Source organism: Raphanus sativus, chromosome 6, assembly GCF_000801105.2.
Source record: "Raphanus sativus cultivar WK10039 chromosome 6, ASM80110v3, whole genome shotgun sequence".
Lineage (NCBI taxonomy): Eukaryota > Viridiplantae > Streptophyta > Magnoliopsida > Brassicales > Brassicaceae > Raphanus > Raphanus sativus.
In genome coordinates this window covers 50,583,479-50,608,067 of record NC_079516.1, presented here as the reverse complement: position 1 = coordinate 50,608,067, position 24,589 = coordinate 50,583,479, and the positions used below count along the sequence as shown (strand labels likewise).

General features: G+C 33.6%; 2 protein-coding genes and 1 long non-coding RNA gene across 9 annotated transcripts; 2 read left to right on the top strand and 1 right to left on the bottom strand.

The window, feature by feature from the left end:
• Nucleotides 1-2,571: 2,571 nt before the first annotated feature.
• Nucleotides 2,572-4,491, bottom strand: LOC108837189 (serine/threonine-protein phosphatase PP1 isozyme 4). Its single transcript, XM_018610257.2, has 4 exons — nt 4,125-4,491; nt 3,269-3,828; nt 2,980-3,183; nt 2,572-2,864 (listed from the first exon to the last, which is right to left on the bottom strand). Exons 1-3 carry the CDS (start codon nt 4,336-4,338, stop codon nt 2,995-2,997), a joined length of 963 nt encoding a protein of 320 aa, XP_018465759.1. The 5' UTR covers nt 4,339-4,491; the 3' UTR covers nt 2,572-2,864; nt 2,980-2,994.
• Nucleotides 4,492-15,146: 10,655 nt separating this feature from the next.
• Nucleotides 15,147-19,320, top strand: LOC108806530 (protein DA1-related 2). 4 transcript variants are annotated; one of them, XM_018578670.2, is made up of 12 exons: nt 15,147-15,555; nt 15,642-15,799; nt 16,692-16,779; nt 16,887-17,004; nt 17,102-17,225; nt 17,336-17,419; nt 17,495-17,614; nt 17,709-17,921; nt 18,015-18,077; nt 18,162-18,277; nt 18,381-18,439; nt 18,772-19,320. In XM_018578670.2, the coding sequence occupies exons 1-12, from the start codon at nt 15,474-15,476 to the stop codon at nt 19,089-19,091; spliced, it is 1,545 nt and encodes a 514-aa protein (XP_018434172.2). In that variant the 5' UTR covers nt 15,147-15,473; the 3' UTR covers nt 19,092-19,320. The 4 variants fall into 4 exon arrangements, with proteins under 4 accessions (XP_018434172.2, XP_018434173.2, XP_018434170.2 ...); XM_018578671.2 differs by having other exon boundaries at nt 15,148-15,555; nt 17,105-17,225; XM_018578668.2 differs by having other exon boundaries at nt 15,149-15,555; nt 15,642-15,826.
• Nucleotides 19,321-21,848: 2,528 nt separating this feature from the next.
• LOC108806007 (uncharacterized) lies at nt 21,849-24,135 on the top strand. Of its 4 annotated transcripts, none has more exons than XR_001942484.2 (6): nt 21,849-22,158; nt 22,306-22,738; nt 22,823-22,908; nt 23,033-23,586; nt 23,662-23,853; nt 23,931-24,135. It is a non-coding gene; the product is annotated as an uncharacterized LOC108806007 (long non-coding RNA). The 4 variants fall into 4 exon arrangements; XR_001942485.2 differs by having other exon boundaries at nt 21,850-22,158; nt 23,662-23,825; XR_001942483.2 differs by having other exon boundaries at nt 21,852-22,158; nt 22,306-22,734; nt 23,662-24,135.
• The last annotated feature ends 454 nt before the right edge of the window (nt 24,136-24,589 follow it).

Below are 24,589 nucleotides of genomic sequence, written 5' to 3'. Positions count from 1 at the left end.
TACTTACTGACTTACATCTATCTCACAAATATGAACACGATTTTTAATTTACGTATGAACCACCAATCAAACCATTGATTTAATATCATAAACGACAGTGCATATTTCTTAGGATATATAATATAGTGCATTATATTATTGTGATGGCCGTGTCACCACCCGTAATCAAATTTAATAGATTGTTATGAAGCTACTAAATGGAATTTGACCGGTAGAACATAATGTCAATACATGTGATGGGTATTTGTCCTAATGTTCTTTTTATCCGTTATATGTTTGACTATGTATTTTAAAACATTCTCTGCAAAAATACAGAGCACATAACCGGTTGTAACTGCATCTAACAAACACTTGGAATTATCTGTACAATAATGCAAGTTAAATCAAAGTGAAAGTTAATGGTATAGACTGCTCACGCAAGGAATAATTCGACTGCAAAAAGAAACATTGAATGTGGAAAAGTGTGTTGATACGTGGCCTAGTTCATGGGACTTGCCGACTTGGGAACTCTCATGACATGCATGTTCACCATTGACACCATCATAATGATCATCATTCATCCGTTTGTAACTTTCTCAACCAACGGACTGCATTGACATCAAGAAAGTCAAAAGAACTCAACTCAGAGATAGAAATTAGAGATGAGAGAGAGAAGCCTTTTAAAAAGAGGATCGGATCCTTTGAGTTGAGGAGAACCATAGTTTGATGGTTAAAGGAGCTCTTAGCTACAAATTAATACTCTCTGCTCCCCAAGCTTGGACAAATATACCGTTTGGATCTCTTATGCTAAGTTGACGTTGCATATTTTCATATATATGGCTAAGATGTATAGATCCATTGAAACATTAAGTACTTCAGGGTTTACTATATTAATTTGTCCTAGTAGCTACGGTAGTTAGGACTGAACTCGGGTATGGGTTGATGCTTCTGCATAACTTATTTATGGCTTGTTGAAAAATGGTCTATAGTATAAGTTATAAATATTCTCTCCAATTATTTATAGTTTAGAAACCTTTTTCTTTATTTATATCAAACGTTGATTTCAATGACAAAATTGTTTTCTCCCGGCCTAATTTCTCAACTTTTCTTAAATTCTAGGTATGAGATTACAAAATTGTGAATAAGTTAACTCATAAATAAAATCTAATACTAGACCCTGGTTGTTTAGTTTGCTTGGTTGCATGCATATGTACTTTTCTTTCACTATTTTACTATCTGTAATTCGGATTCTTGAATTTCATGGATAGGATAAGCCGATGTGCGATCGAACCCTAAAAGCTGTCAACACATGCATTGTGCAAATTCGATGACTATTCTCTGTCATAAATCGATCACCCACCAATTACTGTACTCGTGTATTGAAATAAAGATTGAGTTCCATTAAAACCTTGATTTAGTTTGTACGCCCGTTGTAAATTTTACTCTAGAGACTGCCAAACTTTCCTTTAAAGGTTAATTTTGACAGTAGAAACATAAGGGTTAGGATATCTAAACGGAACCCATGAATGTATATATTGGGATATAGAGAATTAAGAAAACACAAAACTAACCAGATAACACAATACCTAAACAATATAAAACAAATTTAAACAAAAAAAATATTGAAAAACTTAAGTGTTCCTTGTGTTTCCTTAAAGCTTAACAAGAACCACTTGCTCCTTTCTTATCTAACAAAAGAATCTTAAACGCGTATCAGGCCGGAGGATCAGTTCGAATTCAAAAATTCCAAAACACTATTATTATCAGATAAAATATCATATCCAAAATTTTCTAAAGATTTTATTCCAGGTTAGAGATCTATGGTTATTTTCTCCGAATTATAAAGAATCAGAACTACAGTATTTAAGTTGAGCTTTAGGCTAGAATAAATCTGGACCAGTTGAAACTGAGGAACCAAGTATTTTTTAGGCCTAAAGAATGAAGTTATAACTTCTGTCGAGCATTTATAATCAAATTTATTGAGTATTTATTAGATTCCCTTAGTATATATCCTTCGTGAATGCAAAATTAAATAAAATCCTTAATTCCATTAATTAGATGCAAGACATTTAGAAATCGGACCATGATGTATGATTTATATAACTTTGCATTATTGCCAAAACTACTTCCAAGTCAAGAATACATAGAAGGAGAGTACTTGTGAGTCAAGAAACCTAGCTATTTTTTTTTGAACTTACAAAGATTTGACTTATCTTCTCCTTATAGCTCCAACTCTGCCTCGAAAAAATTATCTTTCAAGCTCACTGCAACGATCACGACCTTAAGTTCATTGTTGAAGATATAGCATAGGGTGTCATGCCTGAGTCACCGGCCAGGGCCGAAGTTCAAAATTTCTTTGTCAAGTGCTCTTAAAAACGCCCAGAAAAAACAAACTTCGTGCATTGGAACAGGATGATTCAACCAAAATTGGTACTTAATTCTTTTGTTATTTAGATGCTCATTCGATTTTGATGTGATTCATTTTTAGATCCCCATATGCTTTTATGCCTTTTCACTTTCACATGCCACTTAAAAGAGAGAAACTCATTTAACCAAACTCTTCTTTTTTTTTTTTTTGATCAATCCAAACTCTTCTTTTATAATCATCATTTCATTGGTGTTTTAGGATCCAAGAGAGAATCATATGCATGTACACACCAATTATGTGCTTTCATCAGGCAAATGTAAATCATGTAAACCCCTTCCAAGAAAAGATAGGAACAAAAAAAAATGCAGAAAGTGAAGTTGGGAAGTAGAGAAGACTATGGTTTTGCCCCCTTTCCAAGAGTTATAACTAGTCACTCACTCACAACCATAAGCACACACTTCAAAGCCAAATCTTCCAACGTTTTGAATCAATTTCTCTGATCAAAAACAACACCCATCTGCAAAAGACAAGGAAAAGCTAAAATGACCTCCTCAAAATTAAAAGTGCAACCCCATGAGACAAACTTGTTTTGTTTGTTTTTTTTTTGGCCAAGAACAGACTATTTGACTGACCTCAAATCAAAGGGATCAAATCTTTGTAGACATCATGAATTTAGACTTCTTCTCCGCAGGCTTCAAAACCTGAAACGAGCACATAAGGTTCTCATCCACGCTCATCATCGCACCAGCATTATCAAACTCCCCACAGTAGTTAGGAGCTGAGAACACCGTCACAAGCTGTCTATCCGCAAAGAACTCATAACCATCTTCCACAACCTGCCATAAGAAAACTCATCATCTACCCTTGTTAAACATTACAAACTCAGTAGAATCAAAGAGAGAAATGACCAAACACACTCACCTGATGAGCACGGCACACAAGATCCAAATCATGTTTCTCTAGAAACTCAGAGACTTTGTCCGCACCAAACGTGTACGAAACGCCTCTATCATTCATCCCCCATCCTTTAACATCTTTCCCAGGATCAGACCAGAGCAGATCGCAGAGCAGACCAGTGTCGGGAATCATAGTCGGACGAGGCAAGCTTCTAATCTCATCCAAATGGTCGAGCTCGGGAGAGAGTCCACCGTGCATACACAGTATCTTGTCATCTATAAGCGCCGCAACGGGAAGGCAATTGAAACAGTCTGTGAAAACCTTCCACACCCTCACATTAAACCTCCTTTTGCACTCATCGTAGAATCCGTATATCCTGTTGATAGAAGCACACTCGTGGTTTCCCCTGAGCAAGAAAAAGTTTCCTGGGTACTTGATCTTGTAAGCTAGCAAGAGACAAATGGTTTCGAGACTCTGTTTGCCTCGGTCCACGTAGTCTCCTAGGAAGAGGTAGTTGGCACTAGGAGGGAAGCCACCGTACTCAAACAGCCTCAGCAAATCACTGTATTGCCCATGTATGTCACCTAAGTTTCAACATTTCACACCACACCAAAAAAAAACATAAACGTGATGAGATTGCAAAAGAACCTTTCTACCTGTTTACAGTATCCAACAACCATTAACATAAGATTACATAGTAAACAACTTGTTTAGTCCACAAAAGATCAAACCTTTTCTCAGTAAGAGTCTACTCAACAAAGAAGAACTCCACTAAGAGCGTCTGAGCAATTTCACAAAGAATAGTCCATAAAGTTCCACACTTTCTAACACTATGAACCCTAAAATCGAAGAATCGAATCGGGTTTTCGATTAAACATACCGCAGATTTTGATGGGCGCCTCGAGCTCAAGCAAATTGGGTTGCTGAAGGAAGATGTCTCTGGCTGTAGTGCAAAGCTGTTTGATCTCGGCTTCAGAGAGCTGGACTTGCTTCCCTGGTCTAGCTAACCGAACCTCCGTGAGCCGTCTGATTATATCATCCAGAACCGACGAGTCAATCGCCGTCTGCTGCTGCCCTTGCGTACTCGTCGCCATTAACGGAACGACAACGAAGTAGAAGAAGAAAAAAAACCTAATTTTGTTTTCAATCAATCAGTGAAAGAAAAAAGAGGAATTACGCGCAAAGACTTTCGAATTTATTTTATGAGAATTCACATTATTTTAAGGGAAATTGAAACCTTTTTTGAAAAATATTTGAAGAAACTGAGGTGTGGGATAAAGAAGGGATGAACGGTGAAACGACACCGTATAGTAAGACTCCGCAGGTTAATGGATAATGGGCCGTTAATTAGTCCAATAATGTGGTAAGGGCCCATAATTCATAAAACAAACAATAATTTGCGTACTTGTTGTTGTGGGTGTGGAGCAAAAATCCAATAATTTGGGATGATTCGACAATGTTTCATAACTTAGAACCTTATGTTATGCTGTTCGGAATAGGTGATGTGTGTATAGTGTATACTATATTTTTTTCCTGTTCTTGTTCGTAATGTTAACAACAATTTTTAAGAAAACTATAGTTGTGGTACACGACACGTACGTTGAGGCCTAAATGAGCCCATCCATACAGTTTTTATGTCTCTTTTTTTCCCTCTCTTTCTTGATCCTAAAGTTCTTTGAGTCAATTAGCTAGAAATCCAATAAAAAGTTGGAAATTAGTAAGGGTCAATTAGAGGAATAGGCAACTTTTAAGTTTGAATTAGGAAAATTGGTCACCTCAAGTTTATATTAGGCAATTGGGCAACCTATTAGAAAGAGAATAAATTTATGACATTTTTAACCTTTTTGCCTATTAAACTTGGCAAACTGGAAAAGTAATTTCGTGGGACCCAAAATCCATTTTGCCTATAAAAAATAATTTTTTTCCCACTAACTTTTAACAACTAACTTTTGTGGACCCCATAAACATTCTTTATTCATTAAACTTTTGGATCATATTTAATATTTAAAAATCATATATGAGCAACTACTTTTAATATAATACATATTTTTTCATATATAAAGTCAACATAAATCTATACGAATTAATATAAAATCGATGTAAACTCTAAAATTTATGAAAGTTACCCAATAAATTATACATTTTGACTCATAAAAGAAACTTTCATATTTATGAAATCTACCCAAATAAATGATAATTCATAAAATTATGTAAATTTATGGATAATTATCATAAATCTGAGTAAATTTAATAAACTTGGAAACCTTCATAGATCCTTCATTTTTTGCCAAAATGGCAGGAAAACAAATTTGTCTACATTTAATTTTAATATAGTTGGGTAAATTTAATAAATTTGGAAACCTACGTGAATCTTACATTTTTTGGTCAAAATTTATCTCACACTTTTTGTTTTTGCCAAAAATAGAAACACTCACGAAATGCTACATTTTTTTCCCAAAAATAAAATGACAAATTGGGATCTGGCAGCAAAGTGCATTCGTTATAATTTTTATGTTTATAAAATGACAAAATTGTTAATGAAATGACAAATTTGTTAATAAAATGACAAACCCTACACCTTTCACGATGAACTGATCTAATAACTTTAATTTTCAAGGATCATATCTACTTGCTAGAACAAATATAATCTCATATTGAGTACAACCTGCAGATTTCCAATCATCCCAAGTTCTTGATTAGTCATAGGTAGAGCCGTGCTTATAATCTATTGAAAAAGATATCCACTATAGTGCTATTTCACCCCAAAAAATAGAGCTATCCTTAGGTTCACCCCTAGAGTGAACATTTAGGTTCACCCAACCAATAGGAATCAAATATTTCATAATTAATATTTTTTAAAAAAGAAAAGAAAATATTGTCAAGTTATATTATGTTTTTAAAATAAATAAAATAAAAACAAATAAAAATAATAGCCGTTACAAAAAATGAATTTTTGAAAACTATTTTTAATATCGTCAAAAAACACTAAACTCTAAACCCTAAATCCTAAACCCTAAACTCTTGGGTATACCCTAAACCCTTGGATAATTTTAAACTCTAAACCCTAAACCCTAAATTCTAAACCCTAAACCCTAAATCATAAACCCTAAACCCTTGGGTATACCCTAAACCCTTGGATAATTTTAAACTCTAAACCCTAAACCCTAAATTCTAAACCCTAAACCCTTGGATAAATCATAAACACTTGGATAATCCTAAATTCTAAATCAAAAACACTAAACACTAAAACATTAAATCTTAAAAATACTATTATGGTTTAATGTTTTTAATTTAGGGTTTAGTATTTATCCAAGAGTTTAGGATTTAGAGTTTAGAGTTTAGTGTTTTGTTGACGAAATTAAAATCTTTTTAAAAATCTTTTTTTTGCATATATTATTATTTTTATTTTTAATATTTTTATTTTAAAAATGTAATATAACTCGACAATATTTTGTTTACTTTTTTAAAAGATATCAATTGTGAAATGAGTGATTTCTATTGGTTGGTGAACCTTAAGGTTTACTCTAGGGTTACACCAAGATTAAGTCCAAAAAATATAGGATAATTTGGTGGCTCCATGTCAAGTATCTAGTGATTTTTATGTCTTAAGAAGTTAAGACTCAACCTGAGTTTGACCAAATTCTCTCGCATAAACTTCTTATCTTAAATATTTAAAATCATCAACAAAACACTAAACATAAACTCCTAAACTCTAAACCATGAATCCTAAATCCGGAACCCTTGGGTAAATCCGGAACCCTTGGGTAAATCCGGAACCCTTGGGTAAATCCAGAATCTGAATAAATTATACATTTTGACCCATAAAAGAAACTTTCATGTTTATGAAATTTACCCAAATAAATGATAAATTATTCATAAAATTATATAAATTTATGGGTAATTTTCATAAATCTGGGTAAATTTAATAAACTTGGAAACCTACATGGATCTTTCATTTTTTGTCAAAATGGTAGGAAGAACAAATTTGTCTACATTTATCTTAAATATTAAAAACCATCAACAAAACACTAAACCTAAAATCCTAAACTCTAAACCTTGAATCCTAAATCCGGAACCCTTGGGTAAATCCAGAACCATTGAGTAAATCCAGAATCCGAAACAATATGGAACCCTTGGGTAAATCCGGAACCCTATGCCTAACGTTTAATACAATCTAATTCACTATAACTCAAGAAATAAGTATACGTATATCTAAGGTGTACGAATATATAAGGTGTACGTATACATAAGTATACATAAGGTGTACGAATGCCTTAGGTGTACAAATACCTAAGGTGTACGAATACCTAAGGTATACAGAAGGTGTACGAATACATAAGGTGTACGAATATCAACATAACCCATCTAATACTTAAGATGTACAAATACATAAGGTGTACATATACATAAGTATACATAAGGTGTACAAATACATAAAATATACGAATACCAACATAACCCATCGAATACTTAAGGTGTACGAATACACAAGTATATGTATACATAAGTATACATATATTTAAGGTATACGAATACATCGGTGTACGAATACATAACATCTATGAATACCTTTTGTTTATATCCCTTATTGCATTGGAGAGTTTAAATACATATTAAGTATAAAATTTAAATACATCTACGAATACAACGAGAGCACAGTGCTCTCCAAAACAATTATACGTTAATTATTTAGAACTCACATTTTGCTAATAACCTATTGGTATTATAATCTAAAATTTTGTCAATCTCATTATAGATGATCTAATTAACTAAAAGGTGGTAAAAACAATGAAATAATTTATAACAACATTTCATTTGTAAAAGCTGATATACCAAAATATTTTCATTAAATTCAATAAAATAAATTAACATATTAGTTTAATTGTGTTTTCATATATGTGAAGTACATTCATTTAGACAACATAATTTTTCATATAAAATTTAAGATTGTTTAGAAATGAAATGTTGAAATAAATAAGTGAAATACATCTTATAATAAAAAATAAACAATTAAATATTTTTTATAATAAAAAGCTAAACAATTAAAAAACTAAACAATTAAAGATTAAACAATAAATAATTGACATTAAAGACATCTAAAATGAAATATAATGAAAGATTTCTTTAAAAAAATACATCATATTTTATTATGAAATATACAATACAGTTACAAAAAAAATCAATAAAATCGAAATAAAATCTAGATAATTTTTCAATAGAAAAAAAGACATTTTCTATTAATTGTTTAGTTTTTCTCAATAAAATCACAGCCATGATGAAAACTAGAATTTTAGATGGATATAAGATGTTTTAATAGAAAATATACATTATATTATCTTGTATTATTCAAAGATTTTTAAAAACTAAATTATTAAAAGATAATGAAATATAATTTAAACAATTAAAAGATAATGAAATATAATGAAATATTTTTTTAAAAACCAAACAATTAAGAGAATGTAATATGTAATACAGTTACAATAAATTTCAATAAAATCGAAATCTAACCTAGATAATTTTTCCCATTAGATTACTTTTAAGAAATCAATTTTTAAATTTTAATAAACATTTTTAGTATTTATACTTTTAATAATTAATAAATGATATATAGTATTTTGTATGATATTAAGCATTCATTTTAATCATTTTTAGTGTATAAATATTACATTTAGGTGTCATATGTATAAATTTCATAAATAGGGGCTTGGAGTGTACATGAGCGTAATGGTTTCTTATTCTTCAGTTAAAGAAAAAATGATTTTTCTTCTTCAGTCAATTTAATTGTAAAGGTGGTGGTATAGAAAAGAATGAGAGAGAAAAAGAAGATGAGAGGAAAAGAAGGAGAGGGAGATGATTTTCGTAGATGATGGTTGGTGGTGTGGAAAAGAAGGAGAGAGAAAAAGAAGGAAAGAGAAAAAGAATGAGAGAGGTGGTGTGACAAATTAAAGAATGAGAGAGGTGATGTGACAAATTTTATTTTAGATATATTTTAATTGAAATGGCAAAGATGTAAATAATGAATCTGACAAAGATCCCAAAGGATATTTAGACATAAGTTTACATGGGCAAATGCAAAAAGTTGCTCAATTGGCTAATTTAAACTTGAGGTCGCCCAATTCCCTCATTTCAAACTTGCGATTTGCCCAATTTGCCAATTTTTTCAATTAGTAAACTACCCTAAACAGTAAATGTGCAAAAGCTACAGTAGATATATAGTATGTAAAATTACTTTTGGAACCCTTTGATAAATTGCTCATAGATCGAGTTCATAGGTATTAGCTGTCATTTTCTCTCTCATTGTCATTATCTTCTTCCCCATCTTTTTTTTTTGTTGTAACTGTTCTTCCCAATCTTTTTTCTCTGTTTTTTTTCTGATGAATCTAAAAAAAAAACTGAAGAAGGTATGTTCCACCATAATGGCTTACATAATCTCTGGTCTGTATACACTTGATCACACACATATTCATGACCACAGTTTTGTATAAGATCACGAGTTCAATCTCGCGGGGTTCAACCTTTTCGTTTCTCTTTTGTTCGAAGATTCCTCGAGTCATTCCTTAAGATGATCAATACGACTCCGTCTCAAAACTTGTTTGCGCGCAAACCGAGCAAAGATCCGTGCTGGAGTTTCTTATGAAGAAAACTGTTTTCTTATTACATGAAAGTAATTTCAGAATTTATTTCTTGTTGTTTACTATTTGGAATCCACATTTTGATGAATCATAGAGACATCTCCATTATTACACGTTTAAAATCTTATCAACTAACATACTATCTAGGAACATAAATTTCCACAGTGCTCGTTTTCGAAAGACGTTCATCTGTTTTTGCTTCTTTCGACAAAAACAATTTAATATGAAAGTTAGCATACTATACTCCCACTTATCCGACCACTTTATATGTTAGCTGGTATTAACTTTCATTTTTCTAGGATATTTGAAAAAATGATGGTAAAGTTATTTTATAGAGAGTTAATATACAAGATAGCAAGGTTATACTTCAATTTACACGTACACTTTATTTGTTAGTCGGTATTTATTTCAGATTATATCTGCTCTTTGATCAAATGCTGTTTATGATATTTTATAGAGAGGTGTCACTTGAAGTATATTTATGTTTTATTGTGCTAGTGAGTAACCAAGTTAAATTGTTATCATACAACATAAACATTAATATTCATAAAATAGGCATGCAATACAAGCACTAAAGTGGAGTACAAAAGAAAAATCATTGAGTATAATCGGTTCTAATCCATAAAAGAAGATAATATAATGAGATTAGTCAAATGAGATGGCCGAATAATCTGTCGTGTTGTTTAATCAATGAACCACATATCATAAAGATACATGTAAAGGTATGAATAAAATTGTTATATGTTATTAGATATGTTAACATCAATACAATTAATCCAACAAAAAAAATTGAAAACGTTAAATGTAGAAACAATTTCTCATACGCTATTTAAGTTGTTGTCAATCTAATAATACTGAATATGTTAGCAGTCTAACAAAGAATGTAAAAGATAATAAGAAAAATATAAGTAAAATAGTATCTGGTTAAAATTTTTATTGTTTTAAATATATATACAAATGTATAAGCAGTGGCACATTTGTTGCAGTTGGTACTACGCAGTTGGAAGGATATAGAAGATTATATCATGTAACAACGAGTGGATAGAGTTGGTGGTTTTAGAGACTGGATCTTGTTTTTGGATCACGAGTTTAAGTCAGGCGGGAGAAGAGGCATGTCCTCCGGTGCCGACGATAGAGATTTGGGTTTGAACTCGAAGAAGATTTTGTAAAAGAAAAAATGGGTTGGATCAGATGGGAAGGGAAACGGAGATTGGAGGTGGCACTGAGGAATGTGAGATGATGATGAATGGATGGTGGAGATAGTGGAGATTTCAAATTTGTAAAAAATGAAGATTCTAAAAATAAAAACAAGTTAGTTTACAAAAAATAAAAATAAATAAAAAATAAAAATAAAAACAAGTTTATGAGATGAGAGTAGAGAGAGATGATAAACAAAGAAGAGGAATAATAGAATTTTTTCACTCTCGACCAAAATACTTTTTCTTAGCTAGCTATGTACATAATATAGGTAATAGGGGCAGTAAAATAATTGTAAATTAGAAATATGTGGGGGATGAATTGAAATGTGTATATAGCTAAATACACTATAATGTTTGTGTAGAGAGTGCAAATATTCAATTTCTTTTCTCTTGGGGTGAAATATCGTAAAGGGTTTTGGTTCATTCTTTCCAACTCACCTCCACGTTTCTCTCCTATAGGCTTTTTCACCAAAGATCTTTACAGATAACAAAGTTATAAGAATTTTTAACAAGTTGGATAAGATGTATCATAAGATAAGAAAGTAAATTGATAGATTTTAGGTGATTAAAGACAAATGCTGCGGGTGTTGGATTTTGCATCGGCTACTCCCTATAGCCTCACGTTTCATGTGATGTATATATACTTTTTCTTTGGTAAAGTGATGCATATACTTTGTAACAATAATCATATAAATCACAGTAAAATAAATCAATTTATAGATTATACAGAAAAAAATAGTTTCAGAAATAAACTGAAGGTTCAAAATATACTTAGTTTTTAAACTAAGAATTAAGCCTAAGATTTTTATTTTTCAAAACCAAATTTCCACGATACAGAGAAATCTCGAGATCACTTGTTTCTATTCAGAAATATGGAGAAATCCAGCTTTAAAACTCGTCCAAATAAACCAAGAGTTTTTGGCCTAGTGGTAATGGAACTCTAGCTGGAGTGCCCGTCCTGGGTTCGAGTCGCCTTGGCCACCTTTCCGCCTATAACCGTGCGTGCCCGGATGGAAGGTCTCGTGGGGTTTAGTTTGGGTTTACCGCCTGGGAACCCCACGGTTATCAAAAAAAAAAAAAACTCGTCCAAATAGCATACTCCACGGCAGGGAATCAACTCGTTGATATTCTATACAAAGCTGTATTTGACGATACAACAATGTTTCTTGTGAGATACACCTTTTAAAATGTTGTCTACTACATATGAAAGGAAGAAAAAAACAATCACCGGCATGGAGAAACACTATAACCACCAGTTAGCTTGCTCAAACACTATAACACTATAACCACCAGTTAACTGACAGAGCGTATTGTAGAACTTTGACAGTTTTGTAGAATGAAATTAAATTAGTTTAAACTATATTATAATAAATTAAACAGAATGTGTTATTCAAATGAGATGTTCCAAAAATAAGCAACTTTAATCAAAACAAGTTGATAAAGAAATGGCCAGATCGTCCATACATAGATTGACTTTAGCAAGTTGATAATGAAATGGTCAGATCTCAAGGTGAAAACTGGTCCTGGAAAAGCTAGATTTGATCTGATGCTGTCTTTAATACAACCTATTTACTTTGATTTATGAAAAATTACTTTAAAGTAATTGTAGGTTAAGCTTTTGTTCTGTGAAAATTGGGGGTTTGATTCCACTTTGAGGCCTCTTTCACCTTTGTGTCGTCATCAAGGGTCATGACCTTCCTATATATTGATGCCCCCAATTATACTATTATAATTGGTCTGCCGTTTGAGTTTTCATAAAGCAATTTGCGTTTAACGTTGCAAAAGCGCATCTTTATCGTGTACAGCCTAAAGTCACGCCACCGTAAGAAAAAGATAAACTAACAAACAAATATCAATTAACAACGTAAAGCACATAACGTAACAATGTCTTATGAGGACATGCAACTTAAAATTCAAATCCTAGATAATGGTAGCTGGCCTAGCCTTTTAGTCCATTATCTAATGAGGTTCGAATCCAAAAATGCAATTTATTTCCAATTACATAGCTTTTAAGAGAAAATATTGAAAAAAAAATCTTCAACATAGTGCAGTACAACCGTTAGAAATGAATCTTTATAAAATGATTAAATGCAATGCAAGTACGATTTAGTATACCTTCAAACATGGATTTTCATGAGATAAATATAATTATTGGTTATAAAATCATTTTGTAATACTTATCATAATTTATAATATTCTCTATAATTTATATCGGATAAATCAGTGTCAAACAAATAGTGGGACCGAGATCAATACCTAAGCCTAAGAACTAACCATACAATATCATAGCAAACCAAAGTTAAACCACAAAACTTAATTGGGATAGTAGGACCGGACCGGGACGGCGTCGCCATCAAAACCCAAAAAGTAGATTTTTATTAGAACAAAACTTGGCTTCACCCCCTAAGATGAACCTCTACATTCACCCACCAATAGGAATGAGTTAATTGAGATTTGATATCTCTTAAAAAAGGAAACCAAGTAATAAGAATTTAATGAAATAAAATTATGTTTTTAGATAAATAAAAAATAGTAGCAATTATAAAAAAAATATTTTTTTTAGTATTAATAAATCCGTGAGAAAATATTAAACCCTAAACCCTAAATTCTAAATACTAAACCCTAAACCTTTGGGGAAAGCCTGAACCCTTGGGCAAATCCTATACCCTAAATCGTTAATCTTAAACCCTAAACCCTTAATCATAAACCATAATATTAAACCCTAAATTCTAAACACGAAACCCTAAACCCTAAACTCTTTGACAAATATTAAATCATAAATTCTTAATACTAAACTATAAACCATTTTGAAATTAATGATTTAGGGTTTAGTATTAGAGGTTATGATTTAGGGTTTAGGGATTAGGATTTAGTTTATGATTTAAGGTTTGGTTTAAATTTAAAGATTTAGAGTATAGGATTTGCTCAAGGGTTCAGGCTTTTCCCAAGGGTTTAGGGTTTAGTATTTAGAATTTAAGGTTTAGGGTTTAGAATTTAGGGTTTAGGGTTTAGTATTTTCTGACGGATTTATTAATATTAAAAAGAATATATTTTTTTTATACTTGCTACTATTTTTATTTATCTAAAAACATGATTTTATTTCATTAAATTCTTAATACTTGGTTTTCTTTTTTTAAGAGATATCAAATCTTAATAAACTAATTCCTATTGGTGGGTGAACCTCTACATTCACCCACCAATAGGAATTAGTTTATTAAGATTTGATATCTCTTAAAAAAGGAAACCAAGTAATAAGAATTTAATGAAATAAAATTATGTTTTTAGATAAATAAAAATAGTAGTAAGTATCAAAAAAATATATTCTTTTTAATATTAATAAATCCGTCAGAAAATACTAAACCCGAAACTCTAAATTCTAAACCCTAAACCTTAAATTCTAAATATAAACCCTAAACCCTTGGGAAAAGCCTGAACCCTTGGGCAAATCCTATACCCTAAATCTTTAAATTTAAACCAAACCATAAACTAAATCCTAATCCCTAAACCCTAAATCATAACCTCTAATACTAAACCATAAATCATTAATTTCAAAATGGTTTATAGTTTAGTATTAAGAATTTATGATTTAATATTTGTCAAAGAGTTTAGGGTTTAGGGTTTCGTGTTTAGAATTTAGGGTTTAATATTATGGTTTATGATTAAGGGTTTAGGGTTTAAGATTAACGATTTAGGGTATAGGATTTGCCCAAGGGTTCAGGCTTTCCCCAAAGGTTTAGGGTTTAGTATTTAGAATTTAGGGTTTAGGGTTTAATATTTTCTGACGGATTTATTAATACTAAAAAAAAATTTTTTTTTTATAATTGCTACTATTTTTTATTTATCTAAAAACATAATTTTATTTCATTAAATTCTTATTACTTGGTTTCCTTTTTTAAGAGATATCAAATCTCAATTAACTCATTCCTATTGGTGGGTGAATGTAGAGGTTCACCTTAGGGGGTGAAGCCAAGTTTTGTTCTTTTTATTATTACTTTCGTTTACAATTTCACTTTTGGGATTAATTTTTTCGAAAAATGAAAAAGAGAGAAGCTTTAAAAGGTTTCAACTCTCTTCATCCTCCCCACACCGTTGTTTGAGAGATTCTCCGCCTCAGCAAAAATATAAATATTCTCTTAAAAACATCTCTTTCTCTCTGTTCCTTTCCTTTCAGAAGCTAAGCATCTCTTCCTTTTCTTTTTTTTCTTTATATTTTTTAGCCCGATCTCTTCTGCAAAGATTCTCTCTTTTCATATATGTTTTTATTCTCTAATAACAATTAATGACTTATAACTTCATCTTCTTCCTCCTTCTTTGCTTCTCTCTAGGGCTGTCGTTTTCTCTTCACTCACACGTTTTCAAAGATATATAACACACGTGTGGGACATTCTTCATCGTCATATGGATTCTTCTTCCTCGTCCTCATCATCTTCTTCATACGGTGTTGCTCATGTTAGCCATATCTCCAATCCTTGTATCTTTGGTGCGTTTTCTTTTCTTTCCAAAATATTTGCCCATGCACCGTGTATAGAAACTTGCTAACCTAATAACGTTTTCATAAAATAATAGGGGAAGCTGGGTCATCATCTTCATCAACATACAGAGATAAGAGATGGAACTTGATGAAATGGGTGAGTAAGCTTTTCAAGAGTGGCTCTAATGGTGGCGGTGGTGGTGGTGCTCGCACTAATCATCATCCTCCTCAGTTTCAAGAGGACGAGAACATGGTCTTTCCTCTACATCCTTCATCTTTGGTAAATATTTTCTTAAAATATAAATTGAATAACTAATCGTTAAGTTTTAATTAATATTTTCGGTCTTTTTTTCCTTTCTTTTTAGACCTGCACATATACTATAGACACGTGATTTCTAATATTAAAGCAATATGCAAAAGACATGTGAATATTACTATTGTTTTTCATTGTTTCTCATGTTAATTGAAATATCACGGGTCTTGTAGTTGTACATTCTGTGAAATTGTCACATCCATGAAACTAATAATTATTTGGTACATTTGTTACCTAATTGTTGTCATGAGTCTCATTGGCTTTTAATGCCTAAATTGAGATGATGTTACAATGTGACGACAGAGTTAGGTAGAAATAGGTTCGTATGTCGGTTCAATTAGGACAATTTATTGTATCCGACGAATATTAGTATTAGTAATAGTTATGAGTTAGTTTGATATACGTTTTTCTTTTACATTTCTGTATACTTAGTGTATTATTAAATTATAATACTACTATAGTAATACTAAAATAGAAATTAATAAGTATTTTAATTTTATTTTCAAGTTAATATGACTACCTATCTCATTGGGTTAAGAATATAATTCTCAGTCCATGAAATAAAAAATGAACACAAATCACCCATTACATGATGGAAGAGGTGGATTAGATTTGAGGTGGCCTACTTTGATACCCATAAGCACTACTAACGATATTTAGTCACCTAAGTAGAATCTCTAAAAGATGAAATCGATATGTATATGGTGGACTATTATTTTTGTTTCTAGTTTTTTATATGTTAAACTATTTCATCAATATATTTTTACGTACTGCTGATGTCATGATAAACGAATTAATTTACATTTTTTGGATGTTCGTGTTAACGAACCAGGACGATCGTTCGAGAGGTGCACGAGACAAAGAAGAACTCGATCGTGCAATGTCACTTTCTCTAGCTGACGATAGGAGGCGGCCACATGGTATCTCTTGTCTAACATTTATGAGTACATATTAAACTAGAGAAAATCAGAATTAACTAAAATATTTTTTCTTTAGATTAGAGATTGAATTATGTTATTTTGGGCAGGTTATGGTTGGTCTATGGATAACAATTCAGATTTTCCAAGGCCATTTCACGGTGGAGTCAATCCACCATCTTTTATTCCACCTTATGAACCTACTTATCAATTCAGAAGAAGACAAAGGTACAACAAAACACATTCTTAATTAAGTTTTATAGAATTATAACTTCAAATGTATTTAAAATTGCAATAAAGTGACGTTTCTACTACTATTTTTTAGCAGAATATGCGGCGGATGCAACCGTGATATCGGAATGGGGAACTACCTAGGATGCATGGGAACATTCTTTCATCCTGAATGTTTTTGTTGCCACTCTTGTCGTTACCCTATCACTGAGCACGAGGTATCTTTACATATATCCACACTTACCATAATACGTATGAATATGATATATACTTTTTTGTTGGAAATGAGTACTAACTTTGTATGTTCTGTCTCTGGCTTGGTTCAAAGTTCTCTCTGTCAGGAACGAAACCATATCACAAGATTTGTTTCAAAGAGCTTACTCATCCTAAATGCGAAGTTTGTCACCATTTTGTAAGCAACTATACAACATTATTTAGATTCATGCACGTTTAAAATATTGGACTAACCTCATTCTACTCTGGTTAGATCCCAACTAATGATGCTGGCTTGATCGAGTATCGATGCCATCCGTTTTGGAATCAAAAGTATTGTCCCTCTCATGAGTACGATAAGACCGCTCGTTGCTGTAGCTGCGAACGTTTGGAGGTAATCAAATATTAACAATGAAATATTTCTTATTGATTAATTGATAAGTCTATACAAATCAGTACCATTTTTTTTCTATGTTGTGACAATGAAGTCATGGGACGTGAGATATTACACGTTAGAAGATGGGAGAAGTTTATGTTTAGAATGCATGGAAACTGCGATAACCGATACAGGAGATTGTCAACCTCTCTACCATGCTATACGAGACTATTACGAAGGAATGTACATGAAACTTGAGCAACAGATTCCTATGCTTCTTGTTCAACGAGAAGCGCTCAATGACGCTATTGTCGGAGAGAAAAACGTAATCTATGATCTTTAGACTTATACATAATATTTTCTCGCTGGGTTTCTCTCAAATTACATTTAAACTTCCTTTGTTTTTATTTTCCCATAGGGATACCATCACATGCCAGAGACGAGAGGTTTATGTTTGTCTGAAGAACAGACAGTCACAAGTGTAAGTTTTCTCAAATTATTGTTAGAAAATATCTGATTCTAAATATTAATTTGCTCTGTTTCTTACATGTTTGGTTCTTAAAAGGTTCTTAAAAGACCGAGACTTGGCGCTCACCGTCTTTATGGTATGAGAACTCAGCCACGAAAGCTTACACGAAAATGTGAAGTCACTGCGATCCTTGTTCTTTATGGCCTCCCAAGGTACATATTACTTGCTCAACTCTCATATTCACTGTTCGACCATTGCTTGAACGATAAAGATCGGCAAATGATTAATAACGTAATGATGGTTTGGTGGTTGAAGATTACTCACCGGAGCCATTCTCGCCCACGAGCTGATGCATGGATGGCTAAGGCTCAAAGGTACTTACTATATATTCTCCATCAATTTCTTTTCTTCACCAAAAGAGTGCGAATCTTGGCTTGGTTCGGTTTGAAATCCAGTCGGCTTAGATAAAGGAATAATTAATAAGTAATATTATATTCATGTAATATGCTTCATATAATTGTAAAATATAATACTATATTTTAATAATTAATAGATTATGATTCATCGTTTCATTTCATAATAAAGTAATCCAACTGAGCTATACATATTCTGATTTAAGCATCTGGAAACGTTTATTGAATTTCTTGTTCACTAATTTAGTTCCAAGAAAAGCATCTAATTAGTTTTAATTTATTGATTTCACTAGGGTATAGGAACCTAAACCCTGAGGTAGAGGAAGGTATCTGCCAAGTCCTCTCATACATGTGGCTTGAATCCGAAGTTCTCTCAGATCCTCTTTCAAGAAACGTGCCTTCAACGTCATCATCATCATCTTCGTTTTCTAACAAAAAAGGAGGGAAATCAAATATGGAGAAGAAGCTTGGTGAGTTCTTTAAGCATCAGATAGCACACGACGCATCTCCAGCTTATGGAGGAGGTTTCAGAGCAGCAAATGCAGCAGTGTCTAAGTACGGTCTGCATCGTACACTCGATCATATCCGCTACACTGGAACTTTTCCTTTGTAAACTTACCAGTGACGTTCACAGTGTTTATGTTATGTTTCTTTCATCTTACTATATGTTTGATTTGGATTGGAAGGATCACACAAAAGGTTTGTTTTTAACTTTTTATAGAATCTCAGAACTGGCTCTGTCTCCCTTTTTGAATGGGAGGATTTGGTTGTTTGGAGGTTTTTTTTATATAAACAATTATTGAATAATACTAATAACAAAAAAATCAATTAGATTCCTAAAAGCAATTTATGTTGAGACGAATTATGATTAATATTATTGTAATTTAATTTCAATGTATAGAAATATATCATAAAATCAAGCATACTCATTATGCAAATCTCTCCACATATGGACCATAGTGTTTCTTATATATATTTGTTGTTCCGGAGTACACAGCTCACTCTACCATTTCTCCCTCTTTACACCACTTCTTCCTCTCATTCTCTATGCTTAAGGTATATACCCTAAGACTAGGGTTAAGCTTCACGGAAAGAACAAAATCTACGAAATCGAAAGGATTTAGAGGAAGACCTGAACAAGCTTGCCACTGTGAATCAGGCTGCTTTGAAAAGATATGGATCCCGCGGCGGACGTAGAACTGTTGATTTCTCTAGTATCCATCTCACTCTAGGTCTTTTTCTCTCTATTGAGGATATATACGAATATGTTATCGTATATTTTCATATGATCAGTTATGTAAATATTCCTTTATATCTTTGTGTACATATCTTGTGATATTAGGTCAAAACCGTTTGTATATATACCTTAGGTCTGTCGACCTCTATCAATACAAGAAACTATTTCATTCTTCTAGGTTTTTTGACATGGTATCAGAGCCAGGTTTCTTCGATAATGCCAAGAGTATACATTCAGGTACTTATTTATGTGGATGATCTTGTGGTTTCCGCAAGTAACCCGTCTCTCTTGGCATCATTCAAAGATTATATGAATCGATGCTTCCATATGAAGGACCTGGGTCTCTAAATATTTCCTTGGTTTGGAACTTGCTTGTGGACCTCTTGGAATTTATCTCTGCCAACGGAAGTATGCTCTTGGCATTATCGAAGAAACTGGTCTCCTGGCGGCTAAACCAGTTGCTTTTCCGGTCGAACAAAATCAGACCTTAGCTCTCGACAAAGGCCCGGATCTTGCAGACGTCGCTGCTTATCGACGACTTATTGGACGTCTTATTTATCTTGCCGTTACGCGTCCAGACTTGGCTTACTCGGTTCATCTTCTAGCTCAATTCATGCAGAAACCCAAGCTTGCGCATTGGAACGCTGCCTTACGCGTGGTGCGTTATTTAAAAGGAAATCCAGGACAGGATATCCTTCTTCGAGCTCATACTGATCTCACATTATCCGTTTGGTGCGATTCCGACTGGTCAGGCTGTCGCACTTCTCGCCGATCCTTACTGGGTGGTTTATTACTCTTGGTGGCTCTCCTATCTCTTGGAAAACACAGAAACAAGACTGCGTCTCACGCTCGAGTTGTGAAGCTGAATATCGGGCAATGTCATCGACAGTTCAGGAAGTCCTTTGGATACGTAATCTTCTTTGCACTTTTGGAATTCACTTCTAAGTCTCCTATTCCTTTGCATTGTGACAGCAAGTCTGCAATTTATCTTGCCGCTAACCCGGTCTTTCACGAGAGAACGAAGCATGTAGAGAATGACTGTCATTTTATACGAGATGAGATAGTCAAAAGGACCATTGCAACGATACATGTTTCTACTCATTCTCAACTTGCAGACATTTTCACTAAGCCTCTTGGACGCAAAGGATTTGATGAGTTTCTTCCCAAGTTGGGAGTTCTTGATCTTCACTCTCCAACTTGAGGGGGGTATTGAGGATATATACGAATATGTTATCGTATATTTCCATATGATCAGTTATGTAAATATTCCTTTATATCTTTGTGTACATATCTTGTGATATTAGGTCAAAACCGTTTGTATATATACCTTAGGTCTGTCGACCTCTATCAATACAAGAAACTATTTCATTCTTCTAGGTTTCTTGACACTCTCTGTTTAGCTTTCTTCGGGAGGGAAGACAAGTAAGACACTGTGTGGATTCTCTTTCTCGAGACGCTCCTTGGACTGGTCGGGTATATTCAGGTTTGAACAATTCGGGTTTAAAGTTATTACGGGCCGTGTCATCGTATGGGCCTTTACTTGCGTGCGAGTGGATTCTCTTTCCGCGATGCTTTGGGCAACTCGGTCTATTGGAGTTAACAGCTATAATGGGCCGTATAATTATATGGGCCATGCGTACAAACTGCACGCACGCATGGATCGTTTGTTTCTTGGTTTCCTTCTTCCTTATGGAAAAAAAAAGAAGAACGTCATTGCTAGAGAATGAAACCACAGTTTCCACAATGAAGACTGAAGAAGAAGCGACATATACATTGAACATAATCATTCGGATCCGTTTTTACTGGCTTAGCTTCCTGTTTGCTTGTAACGTATGTGTAATTGTTTGCTAGTTGAATTGTTTTAGGCTTGTGTTTTTTTGGTTTGTCAGAGATTAATAAAAATATACACCTACCAATTTTTATTATTGTAACAATTTCTTTTAGTATGGTTTCAGATATAGAAAAATTACATTCATGATGTTACTTTGGATCTAGAAATATTACGACTTTGGCTTAGAATCTTTTGATATTCAAAATGTATATATAACAATAAAGGAAGAAAAAAATTAAATACTTCTTTTGGTCTCGTTTGTAATCTGTAAACCCCAAATCTATTATATAATGAGCAAGTATCACTCCTCTTTATGGAACACGTGTCCTTTTTAAATTAATGGACTGCCGTTTTATGGGCTTTTATCATGTGTGTTCTGTTTGTAACTGAGTTCTGTCTGTTTGAAAGGGCCCATACGAGATTACGAGATCCGTTCATCTTGACAATTACATTAGGATTTCTTGATTTTTTGTTCTCCGTAGATCTCTAGCGATCCCTCTCCCTCTTCCTCCTCTGTTCTTCTTAAGTAATGGTGGTCATTACTCCTTCTGTCGACGCAACGATTCACGATTCCGTAACGTTTCTCCAATCCATTTATATAGAGTTCTCGAGGTTAGCTCTCAACCCTTTTCTTTATAGATTTCTCACACCATCGTTTCCGGCCTTTTTGAGGGTATCCACATCAGATTATCATTATTGTGTGTGGCGATTCCTGTTCCGGTGAATCGAATCTGACTCCATCTCTTCTCGACTCTCCAGCCATACGATACAGAGCAGTCGCCTCTCCTCCCGTAACGCCTTCTCCATACTCCTATATATTGAGGTCCTCTATCATGCGTCGTCCTTGCACCTTTAACTCTTCTCCTCCACCTTTTAGTCGATCATCTCTGCACTATTGGATTCTCGCCGCAAACCCTAAACACTTTCCCCAATTTCTCTTTCTCTCTCGAAGAATCCGAATTCACGCTTTGAAATATCTGATGACAAAAAAAGTGTAACCCTTTTGAAAGATTCAACGGCAGCATCTTCAAGCGACAAGGATGAGATAGAAGATGGATGAGTCTCGGCCGCCTGCTAATCTAGATTAGCTGGTGGAAAATCGGGAACAAAGCGGTGAAGGCGTAGACAATTCAAAGCGAGCAAAGAAGGATACTTCAGCTTCATCCTTTACACAGGGGGAATCAAAGTGTATGTATGTTACTGCTCTCTTAGATCGAATTGTAGACGTTTTTGTCTCCTGAATCCTTCTGCTAACCTATCAATCTCTCATTCTTAGGTTGAAGATGTACTCTCTATTTGCGTTTCTGGATTTCGAGTTAGCTGCTCTCATTCAAGAAGAGAAGTTCCTCAGCTTAGTTTCAGGTACCAGCTGTTTCGTTCTTGATTTCTAATGTCTTTCTGGTTTAGAGAGAACTCATATTTCTTCAAACTCCTGATTCACCGTGTTTGATTTCACATTTAAGTTGTTTTTGTTTTCTGATTGCAGTCTTAGAGTTGGACAGTGTACTTACCTGAGCTTTAGGGAGATTATGAAAGGTGTTGAGCTCTTTGGTTTTAGAGCTTTTGTGGTCGTAAATCCTTACTCTTGTGCTGCACATAAGTCGTAGAACTTCTGTAGAATGGTAAGGTTTTATCTGCACAGTAAAACAGTAACACTGTCGTTTTCTTTGCGGAATAAGAGTTTCATCCACAGCAACAAAGGAAGACACTTTACCACCGATATGATCACATTTGATTTTGAAAAAGGAGGAGGAGGTTGAAACAAGTATCTATCCACTGGCGGTTAAGATAGAGCCAGCTCCTGAAGATGGAAAGTCTGGATCATCATCCACGAATGCTCAGATTACTAAAGCAAGCCACATACGTGAAGGAGAAAGGTGAGATCAAGCCAAGTGTGATGAAGCAGTTCCTATGGGTGAATGGGTCGAGATATGAGCTGCAAGATATCTATGGGATTGGGAACACGGTTGATGGGGCAGATGCAAAAGAATTGCGTTGTCTGAACCACGCGATACCATTGTTATGTCTTGCAGACAAATGGTATGTAATGATTCATATTTTTTTTTCTTAAAGAAGCAACAGCAAATGAAGTTCTGAGTTGGTTTATGTGTGCAGTGTATCTGTAGTAAATGTGCTAAGAGAGGAAAAGACAAAACAACAATGTCATTTTGGAGCAAAGTTTATACTTTTTTTTTTAATCTTCTTCTCTTCCCCAACACAGACTCCAAAGTTCTAAGTTTTTGGCTGCAAATTCCTCATTGAACCTGAACTCTTCCTCGGTTACAAGTTTTTACAATTTAAAAATCAGTTAGTAGCTTTAGATGTCCAAAATCCTTCTCAGTTTCTTTTCTAATTTTCTTCTGCTCTTCCTTTGAATGTTGCAGGAGACTGGAAACATCGATGTGAAAGGGAGAGGGGATGCCAACGACATGAAGGTGTGGAGAAGAGTCGGTGATTAGGAGTTGTGTTTTATAAAAAATGTATTATGTCTTTATCTTGCGTCTTTAAGAATAACTACTTTCCAACTTTATTTTTGTCTTTAAGAACTACCGTCTTCACACAATATATTCGGCTCTGAATAGGTCTTCATTAGGCATCTTAAACCAAATCATCTGTCCATACAAGGATATATTCAACTCAGTCATTAAAATTTCAAACAAAACTTCATCCGGTGAATCGAGGACGTCATGATTTCCACTCTCCTAAGTAACGACCCGAGAATCATCCGTCTGAACTACACAACACATCAACACCCGGCCCCGCGCTTGCGCGGGGCTACGCCCCTAGTTTATTAAATACTCTGGTACGTTTTGTAGTGTTTTTGATGGTTGGTTTTATTTAGCGCGGGGCTACGCCCCTAGTTTATTAAATACTCTGGTACGTTTTGTAGTGTTTTTGATGGTTGGTTTTATTTAACAGACATAAATATAAGAGAGTGGATGTTAAAAGAAAACTCTTCCTATGGTCTCTTCAGTACAGAGCATGTGAGTAGAGAAAAGGCCAAAAGGTCCACATAAGATGAATGATAGAGGAACCTGTCTAG